Source organism: Trypanosoma rangeli (assembly GCF_003719475.1).
Source record: "Trypanosoma rangeli strain AM80 chromosome Unknown Tra_15.4_contig_00318, whole genome shotgun sequence".
In the NCBI taxonomy this organism is placed as follows: Eukaryota; Euglenozoa; class Kinetoplastea; order Trypanosomatida; family Trypanosomatidae; genus Trypanosoma; species Trypanosoma rangeli.
The window spans coordinates 1-8950 of NW_021706064.1; the positions used below are offsets into that span (position 1 = coordinate 1).

General features: G+C 50.1%; 4 protein-coding genes across 4 annotated transcripts, besides 5 other annotated features; all 4 read left to right on the forward strand.

The window, feature by feature from the left end:
* Positions 1-8: 8 nt before the first annotated feature.
* Positions 9-34: a microsatellite.
* Positions 35-351: 317 nt separating this feature from the next.
* Positions 352-390: a microsatellite.
* A 708-nt stretch (positions 391-1098) lies between these two features.
* TraAM80_07524 (uncharacterized protein) lies at positions 1099-2748 on the forward strand (the record flags this gene model as incomplete). Its single annotated transcript, XM_029384313.1, has 1 exon — positions 1099-2748. One exon carries the CDS (start codon positions 1099-1101, stop codon positions 2746-2748), a length of 1650 nt encoding a protein of 549 aa, XP_029235812.1.
* Positions 2749-3831: 1083 nt separating this feature from the next.
* On the forward strand, positions 3832-6009 carry TraAM80_07525 (uncharacterized protein; the record flags this gene model as incomplete). Its single annotated transcript, XM_029384314.1, has 1 exon — positions 3832-6009. One exon carries the CDS (start codon positions 3832-3834, stop codon positions 6007-6009), a length of 2178 nt encoding a protein of 725 aa, XP_029235813.1.
* Positions 6010-6118: 109 nt separating this feature from the next.
* Positions 6119-6147: a microsatellite.
* A 53-nt stretch (positions 6148-6200) lies between these two features.
* Positions 6201-6235: a microsatellite.
* A 64-nt stretch (positions 6236-6299) lies between these two features.
* TraAM80_07526 (transferase) lies at positions 6300-7364 on the forward strand (the record flags this gene model as incomplete). Its single annotated transcript, XM_029384315.1, has 1 exon — positions 6300-7364. The coding sequence occupies one exon, from the start codon at positions 6300-6302 to the stop codon at positions 7362-7364; it is 1065 nt and encodes a 354-aa protein (XP_029235814.1).
* Positions 7365-7978: 614 nt separating this feature from the next.
* TraAM80_07527 (chaperone protein DnaJ) lies at positions 7979-8794 on the forward strand (the record flags this gene model as incomplete). Its single annotated transcript, XM_029384316.1, has 1 exon — positions 7979-8794. One exon carries the CDS (start codon positions 7979-7981, stop codon positions 8792-8794), a length of 816 nt encoding a protein of 271 aa, XP_029235815.1.
* A 116-nt stretch (positions 8795-8910) lies between these two features.
* Positions 8911-8950: a sequence feature (A-rich).

Sequence of the window (8950 nt, forward strand, 5' to 3'; positions counted from 1 at the left end):
GGAACGTAACACACACACACACACACACACACACGGTGGAGCGGGTGGTTAAGAAGAAAAAAAAGTGGGGAAACTTGTGACGGCGAAATTGCGTTCTCAAACTTGTTTTATAATTGCCGGAAAGGGGGAAGGAAAAACAAACTATGTGTTTTCGTTTCAAATGACCGTGCGTAGTGTGTGTTTTTGTGGTGAGAGACGTAGTGGGGCGTTATGTTTGAGAATCGCAGACAAACGTGTATGTTACTGAACAAATGTGGGCCATGCTGCTGGAATGGATCAGCGAGGGAAGGAGAAAGATGCTTGTGTCTGCGCCCGTCACCACTTGGATGTTTTGTTTTGCTGCTTACTACAATATATATATATATATATATATATATATATATGATATATTAGGCGGGTGTGTATTTTAAGTATGCATGAAATTACAGAGGTTGGGCGTGTACACATTTGGCCGGTCACTGTATGTACATTACAATTGCTCTTGTTGGCTACAATGCGTTTACATTATTGGAGGTGATTGTGCCGATACATTTTTTATTTTGTTTTGTTTTCCCCGTGTTTGTAGGTACGTCTCTCGTCCTCTCCATTTTTGTTTTGTTTGTTCCCGTGACAAGCCAGAATGAATTTGCTACAGGAGGAGGTCGGCGAGAGTGTTCCCACTTGTGCGCCATCTTGTTTTTTTTTGTTTTGCTGCGTCTAAGGCTGTTTTTTTTTGATGATCTCCACGCATCTGCCTGTTTTGTTTGTTTCTCGGCACAGCGACGGAAGGAAAGGGCTTCACACGCGGTCACACAGACACGCACGGGGTAGTAACACCAAAGGGGCAAACAAGCTAACACGGGTGTAGCGCCACAAACTTGACCTGCTGGGTGGGTGCAACATACGTGCAAGCGGGGAAGGCCTGGTAGAGTCGCTCCAGTAGGCCGCGACGTATTTTTGGTGCACTGCTGCGTTTGTTTGTTTTTTTGCTACGGGTATCTGGCAGGTTAAGGGGCTGACGGCTGTGTGGCTGCTTTAGCGTTTGCATTGGAGGGGGCATTTTACTGTGGTTGCGGTTTGTGTTTAAGCAGCAACAACGAGAAGGGGAGGACGAGCGCAATGTACCTGGAAACTTTTAATCAGCGCCTCACGCTGCGTGGCCCGTCATCTTGGCGAACTCGACGCCCCATGTTGCGCTTTTCTCCTCTCCACACACGTGTGGAAGAGGTTGCGATGGTCACGAGTCCGGCACCCACCTCCCCTCCCTCGGTGATGTCTACGTGCGTGGAGACGCCGTTGGAACTGCAAGTAAAAGTGACACACACTCCGCACCCGCCTAGTATGGCGTGCCATATGCCGGCGATCGCAGTCGCGCATCATGGCAACACGCATGAGAGGACTCCTTCATTGAGCGCCTCTGACGACTGGATTTCCAGCACCGAAGTGTCCGAGCAACGTGTCACGCAGCCCACTCTGCATCCCCTAAGTGAAGATGAAGTAAAACATGTCGAGGCTGCACATAAGAAGTACATGGAGTCCATTGAGTATCCAGGGTCTCTTGTTGCGTTTTTGCAGGAGCTAACTGCCAGCAATAGTGTTGCAGAGGCCGAACAGTGGCTGAAGCACCTGGATATCTTCTTGGGCTCTTTTATTGATGAAACAATGGAAAACAACATCGATGACAGCGTTAAGGTAGAAAGGAAATCCGGTAGTCACCCTCGGATCCTCTCACTGAAGGAGGCGATTGACTTCTTTGCCTGGTTAAAGTCGTCGCAAGGTGATCTGTTTCGACCGCCTTCACCAGAATGTGCCTCCTCTCTTAACACGGATTGCAAAAAGAAATCTGAAGTGTCAGATGAAGGCAACGAGCCGTACAATAATGAAAGGAGTAGCACTCTGTGTAGTCCTTCTCCATTGCCCATGGCTGGGGAGGTGCGCGCTAGCGGGAGAACTACAAGCTCAATATCTGGTAGGGGGCGGGGTAGCCGAACACCTCGCTCAAGGATGCGAAAGAAATCCGAATTGGCGGTTACTTCCTCACGGAGTTATAATTTGGAACAAAGGGCCTTTGCAATGTTGGGCGGTGGCATGGGCGGGAGTGGCATGGTACGCCTCACGGATTTTAAACGCATGCTGACGGCCTGCAGTTTTTACGTGGACTTTAATACTTATGTTGGTCGTGTTATTGATCTGAACCGAACGGGCAGGATCACGTTCAAGGAGTTTCTTTGGATGCTGGAGTGCAGTGTGTCGGGCAAAGTGCCGGCGGCGGCGATTCGACGGTTTCTTGCCGCCCCCATGATTGGGGTGGCCAGCTCTGCTTGCGCGGCGATCCCTCACTCGTCGTTGGGTTGTCAGCCGAGTCCCAAGGCAAAGTGGATGCAAGGTCGATTGAACCATCATGTTGTGCTACCATCGGTGCGACGCGTCCCATCGCGGCGAGAAAAGGCTCTCCCGAAGGCAAAAGGCTGCGCGGGCACCAATGCGAGCCTTAGTCAGCGGAAATTGCTTGAGGAACTTAAGCAGATTTCATCACTAAATCTGCTGCGTCTGTCGCCTTACGCAGATAGCTCGGAGTCGGAAGTGTTGTTGGGGCATCTCACCCGTTCCAGGAAGCATCGTCATTACAAGACAGCCTCCACCCGTTTTGTGTCGACACCATCGCGATCGCCTTCTTCCAGGGAGAAGAGCACCGGCCTACTGAGTGCCCGAAGCAAAATTTTGGACGGTAAGACTTCTGCTGATCATCGTTGCGTCACCACCAATTAGCTTCAAAGCCTCCGTGACCGACAGTTACAGCTGACCAAAAAGCTAGACATGCTGACTGGGCTTCCTGTGAGTACACGCAATGTTCAGCGGTGGCAGGAGGAGTTACTTAGTGTTACAAGAGGAGTTAACTTCTGTGCTCAGCCAAATCACGACCGCACTTCGTTGTCTGCCAGCATGTCAAGCAGATTCTAATACCTGAGGTCTCTACACATGTGCATGGGCATAGCAAGGAGGCTAAAGCGGCTGAGAGCTAGTTGTGGACACGGACGTGGAAAATGTTGCAAGGATATATCCTTCCAAACAGCCCAATATCTTATATCTTTTAGGTGACATGGAAAGGTATCAAATGAATAGCAACAAAAGGACAAAAAAAAAGCAAATAACGGATGGTGCCTTTTTTGAGGGATTTTAGTGACGGTGTGATTGGTTGTCTTCTCGTTCACCTTCCTTCTTTGTTTTTTGTCTTTGTTTTTGTTTTTGTCATACATAGTCAATTACATATGCACATGAGCCGTACGTGCGCGTGGGTGTCTGCGTGTGCTGATTCTTGATTTTAGGTATGATAGATGTACTTTACTTTTTCTTCCTTGTATTGAACGTTTCCCCTTTGTTTATGCTGAGAGGCTTTTTCTGGTTCATTTTTTAAATAAATTTTATCTTGTTATCTCTGATTGGAATGTGTCGAAGCGAGTATTGCAGGTATGTGCAACATTGTTTTCATTTGATGAGTCAATGTCTCTACCTGATCTGGCTGTGGTGATGTCACTGATCACTGGTGTTTTTCATTACTATTATTATTTTGCTCTTTGTGTATGTGCGTTTTTATGCTCATCTCTTTCAGTTGGGCATGTTGACGACTCTCGCTTCTCATGGGACGTGACGTATGGTTTCGTGAGGTGTTTTGTTTCTTTTCTTTCTCTTTTTGTTTCACACACGCGACCACGCATGCGGCGCCCTCAGGGGAACGCGGCGTAGGAGATAAGTAGCGGTTGATTGTGCAGCACTAAGAAGGACGAACTGCGGGGAGACACCAACAAAAACGGAGTTGGGGTCGGGTTGGGGTGCTGCGTGTCTGGTTGCAGGATGTCGTCTTCCGCATGGGTCATTTGTTTCGTCTACATTCGCTTTGACCTGGACGTTGGCCCGCTTGTGGAGTGCGTTGCACCGTCGGACGCACTGACCGATGAAGGTAAGAAGGTCATCATGCAGGTGGCCTTTCCTGACTGTAACCCGAAAGGCGGCCATGATCTTATCTTCTTCTTTCAAATGAAGGACTGCACTACGGCATCCGCTCGTCATCGTGCCGAGGCCTTTGCTGCCCCACGTACGGGGAGAACTAGTCCAAATATTTATGGTGCGACTTACTACCGTCAGAAGAAAGACGCCTCTGTTCCACGGGGATATGTGCAACAGGCCATTGTGCTCCTTTCGCGGCTGCCTTACATGGCTGTTCAGGAGCTCATTTTGCGTGTCGTGGCACCACGGTTCTGTCAATGTTGTCCTCTTTCACCAGACATTGAAAAGGTACCTGTGCTAAGTGCACTCTCACCTCAGCCGACGACATTCTTTGAGGTGGATTCATCTTTTAACCCCAGCCAGTACTCCCAGAAGGACGTGATAGAGCGGGCCGTGGAGGAAATTGAGGGGTGGCCATCTCCCCACCCACATGTTCAGTATAATCTGACCCTGCTCCATCAGCCGCTAACCTTTGTCACACCGAAACGATATATGCTTCCATCAAATATGGCAGGCGGTGCCACATGCCGAATTCCGACTAGGTTGGATGAACGTGTTACATTTTTAGGTAGTAAGCATCAATCGTCGAGTGCAAATGATGTAATTCCTCTTTACGCACTCTTGAGTGAACACCTTCGACATTTGACTCGGGTGTGGGAACTAATATTATGCCATGAACCGCTCTTTATATGGAGTAACACCCCTTCTATGGCGTCTGCGGTGGCCATCGCTGTGGCATCCCTGGTGCAGCCTCTTAATTTTAACGGTATACTGCGCTCATATCTCACCGTTCAGGATGAATCCTTTAGTCGTTACTCCCGTATGGGCAAAGCGATACCATTTCCAACCTTGGAGTGTATTATTGTGGCGGCAACAAATCCGTTTTTCTTCCGAGCCTTTGATGGATGGCCAAATCTTCTTACGGTCATTGATCGACAAGGCAATGGTCTTGAAAATCAGGTAACTCTGAATGATTGCCCTTTTTCTAGTGGCACAGGTGACACGGTTGCAGTTTCGACTACCAATTCCAATTCCACCTCTGCCTTTGCGGCCGCGCCGAGTAATCACGCATCCGTACCCACTGATAGCGTCTCTCTATCAAAGGAGGACGGGAGGACGTTGAGCAGTCCTCGTCTATTTACATACAGTAACTTTTTTCCCGCCCTGGCGGCTGCGAAAAAGAAGACACCACTTTATCCAGATCCCCCCTCGGGTGAGTCAGGTGGGGAGAGCCCCTTGCCTTTTCAGCAATCCGTCAACATGTTTAGGTCTTCATTCCCTTTTTTGGTGGACCACAAAGCGCAAACGTCAATTCTACTCCACCGGTTGGAGCAGGCGTCGCACCTGAACGCAGAGGCTCAATTGGCTTCGTTGGGTGCCCATACTTGGAATGGATGTGGGGAGCTGGAAAGGATCAAAGCTGCAGCGACGGATACCGTGGATCGCGGTGGGCGGTCCAACAGCGCGCAACCGTTTTTTCAATTCAGTATAGCCGATGACATTGTTAGAAAATTTTTTGACACGCTGACGATGGAGTTCCTCAGGCCAGTGGGTGCCTGGTTTCAAACCATGATAAGTACATTGACGGTGTTTCACCTTTGCGACCCAGTAGTTGTTGCTGCGCTCACTCCTGATTCCTTTTTGAACTTCCTCAGGGACAACCGGGAGTCGGTGCCATCATTTCTTTCACGGCGTCCGCACAAGGCGTACAACGTCATGTACGAGCGCTTCGCCCGGGGCTCCTTGTTCAACGCTGTGGTGTGGCAGTTAGTGGATAAAAAAATTCGACAGGGTCTGGAGGAGATCCACGTAGAACAGTGGGCTCTCACACATCCCACGGAGGTGGAGCGGATTGAGATGTTTACCAACCTTTACAAGCTTGTGGAGCGGGAGGTGGTCCGGTCGATTGACCCCGACGTAGTCTTTGTCACAACGGCCATAGCCATCCTGGCAGGAATGGTTGTGTACATCCACGAACCATTACGAGATGAACTTTTGCTTAAGGTCCGCGAATTAAGGATTTGAGTGCAACTGGTGCGTCTTTTTTGTTTTGTTTTGAACTGAGGAGAGAAGCGCGTACACGCGAGAGGACGACTTACATGTATGTAATGCTGACGGTGTGTATGACTGCAACTTGTTTGCTGTTGTTGTTGTTCTTCGTTGGATGCCAATTTGTCTCCTGCTCCGCCTTGTTTCACGCCCCTCGTCTCGCTCGCTGTGTGTGTGTGTGTGTGTGTGTGTGTGTGTGTGTTGTTGTTGTTGCCCCGTTGGTCCACGTCCCTCTTGTACGCCCGCGTCTGTAGAGGCGGGCGGCAATGCTGCTCAGTGACGAGAATGCAGCGATGCTTGCGAAGTATTACCGAACGGTCCAGCTCACCGGGGAGCAGAAGGACCTCCTTATAGAGAAGTACTGGGAGGCCAACAAGGAGGAGCGGAGCGAGATTGCACGTGCCTACTCCGCCCTCTTTGCAACCGATGCGACATTCGTGCAGCGACTGATGGCGTACTATGACACTCACGTTGCTCTTTTAAATCGGGGGAAGGCAAACGGTCGCCACGACGGCGGCGGTGATGAGGGGAGAGAGGAAGGGAACCTGCGCCTGACTCCTCCCCCCATCGAGGACGACGAGCAGCAACCGCCTCATCATCATCATCATCATCACTCACACAGACGGCTATCACGGGGCACCAAATCAGGAGGCGCTGCACCCCTTTCGCACGCACAGTTGCTGCTTCGCACAGCAATTCAGGATCAGTACCCGAAACTCACAGGGGATGGCCCGTTTCCGATTTCTTTTGGAATCGTGCAGACGGAGGAGGAACGCCGCGAGGCCGTTGGTTTGTATTCAACGCAGTTTCAGTATCCAGATCCACCGGAGTTGCAGCGGTTGGTTATTCTCCCACAATCTCACTCGACGCGTACCCGACGACGTGCAAAGGGTGACTACACGTGGTATATTCGTTCGCAGACATCCAAAGAGATGGTCTGCGCGGCTACCATAAAGGCCCATCATTATGACACTCAGCGTTTTGTGGAGGTTCCGTTGTTTGCAACGGGTGTTGGGTACAAGAAAATGGGGTTTGGACGTCTGTTGAATGCTGCGCTTCTGGAGTGGTGTGTTGAAGCCGGGTTTGAGTTTGTGATGATTTCTGCCGATGTGCAGGCCATTCCATTCTGGTCACACCTGGGGTATGCAACGATGTCAAAGAGTGAACTCACACGCATTGCCTTTTATTACGAGCACAACTGCTACAAGTTTAAGGGTGCGGAGGCAATGATCCGCTACTTAAAGGCACAGCCCCTGCACAGCGTGCAGGCCTCTCTGGAACGGATGCCAAAGATTGTTGTCATGGGCCCCCTTAGTCTACCAAATCCATGAGTTGTAAATGCAAAGGTTTGGCGGTGGCAGATATCTGTGCCTGATCTTCTTTCACGTTTTCTTTTTCTTCTTTCCTCTTTTTCCCGTGAGTAAATGCGTGTATGTGTACCGAAGCTGAGGGAAAGCGAAAACGCAACTATCCGCTTCACGTTTGCTCCTTTAATTTACTGCTTTTAATATGTTTTCTATGCTTCTGTCTTGCTCTTGCTGTCATGCCGTTCATGCCTATCTATCTCGCCATCAGTGGTGGCGTCTTGCGGTCCCTGTTTTACCGCACGTGCTCCTTTTCCTCCCACCACCCCGCTTTGCTTTTCTCGCGGGCGACAACAGCGCCTACGCTTGTCTCACGAAAGGAATAGCAAAGGTGGGAAACGTCACACACAATACAGGAGGAGAGCAGCAGTCGAGAGGCACTGGGGGATCTTCTCTGAAAGGACTGCATCAAGAAGAGAAGGCAAACAAACCCGAAGAAGCAGGAAAAAAAAAGGGCGCAGTGGCACCGTGAGAAGGACGGCGACGCATAAAAGACGGAAGGTGGACAGAAAAAAGACAGCGACCGCGGACAGGAAAAGAACGGAGGAACAAGGAGAAAAAGCGAAGAGGCATAAAAATCAATGGATCGCATGGACGATGCCGCAGTTGTGAAGCATGTGCTTAGTAATCGCACTAGCTACTACCGGATTCTCTTTCTAGAACGGAACGCCACCACAGAGCAGATTAGGATTGCATACAAAAAGATGGCGCTTAAATGCCATCCGGATAAAAATAAGCATTCTGGCGCCAGCGAAGCATTTAAAATAGTGGGCACTGCCAATGCGACATTGTCCGATGCGACAAAGCGTCATATTTACGACACGAAGGGGGCCAAGGGAGTTCAAGAGCATGAAAGTGGGGGAGCGAGTCGTGCTGGAGCCGCTGCGCGACGTGCACATAATGTTCCAAATGACTTTTTTGAAGGATTTTTTGGCCGCCATACCAATATGCATACTGCTGGGGCACATGTGTACGAGGCGGAAATTAATCCCAACATTCTGATGGCTGCACCGTTGCTGATATTCTTGTTTTTAGCAATTCTTCTACAGTCTTCTTTAACAGATATCAACGAATACCAGGATCCTCGGGTGAGCCGCGGTGGCAAAAGTGCAAACACATTCAGTCTCACACCGGATCCGCTGCAGGGCCACGTAGTGGAGCGTATGACCTCCCAGAATGGATTACGAGTGAGGTATTATGTGCATAGGGCATGGGCGGAACGGGCCGCACGCGGCCATGCGGATGTGCGTCGTATGGAACGTGAGGTTTTGCAGCAACAGCAGGAATCCCTGTCCCGTCGCTGTGAGGCGGAGTCATTATCGTACAGAGCGCGCGGAAAGAAGGACACACCTCCTGTCTGCTCGGACTACGAGGCGTTTCGTCGAGCGGCGCGTTGAGCATTGCCAGCGGGTATGTGCACCCTTTGAGATGAGAGAGACGAGATGTGGCGGGAGAACGGAACCAACGTGACGGGAATGAAGGTGGGAAGAACAATTCATACGGGAGACTTGAGAAAAAAAAAAGAAGAATAGAAAAAACAAACAACAAAGAAC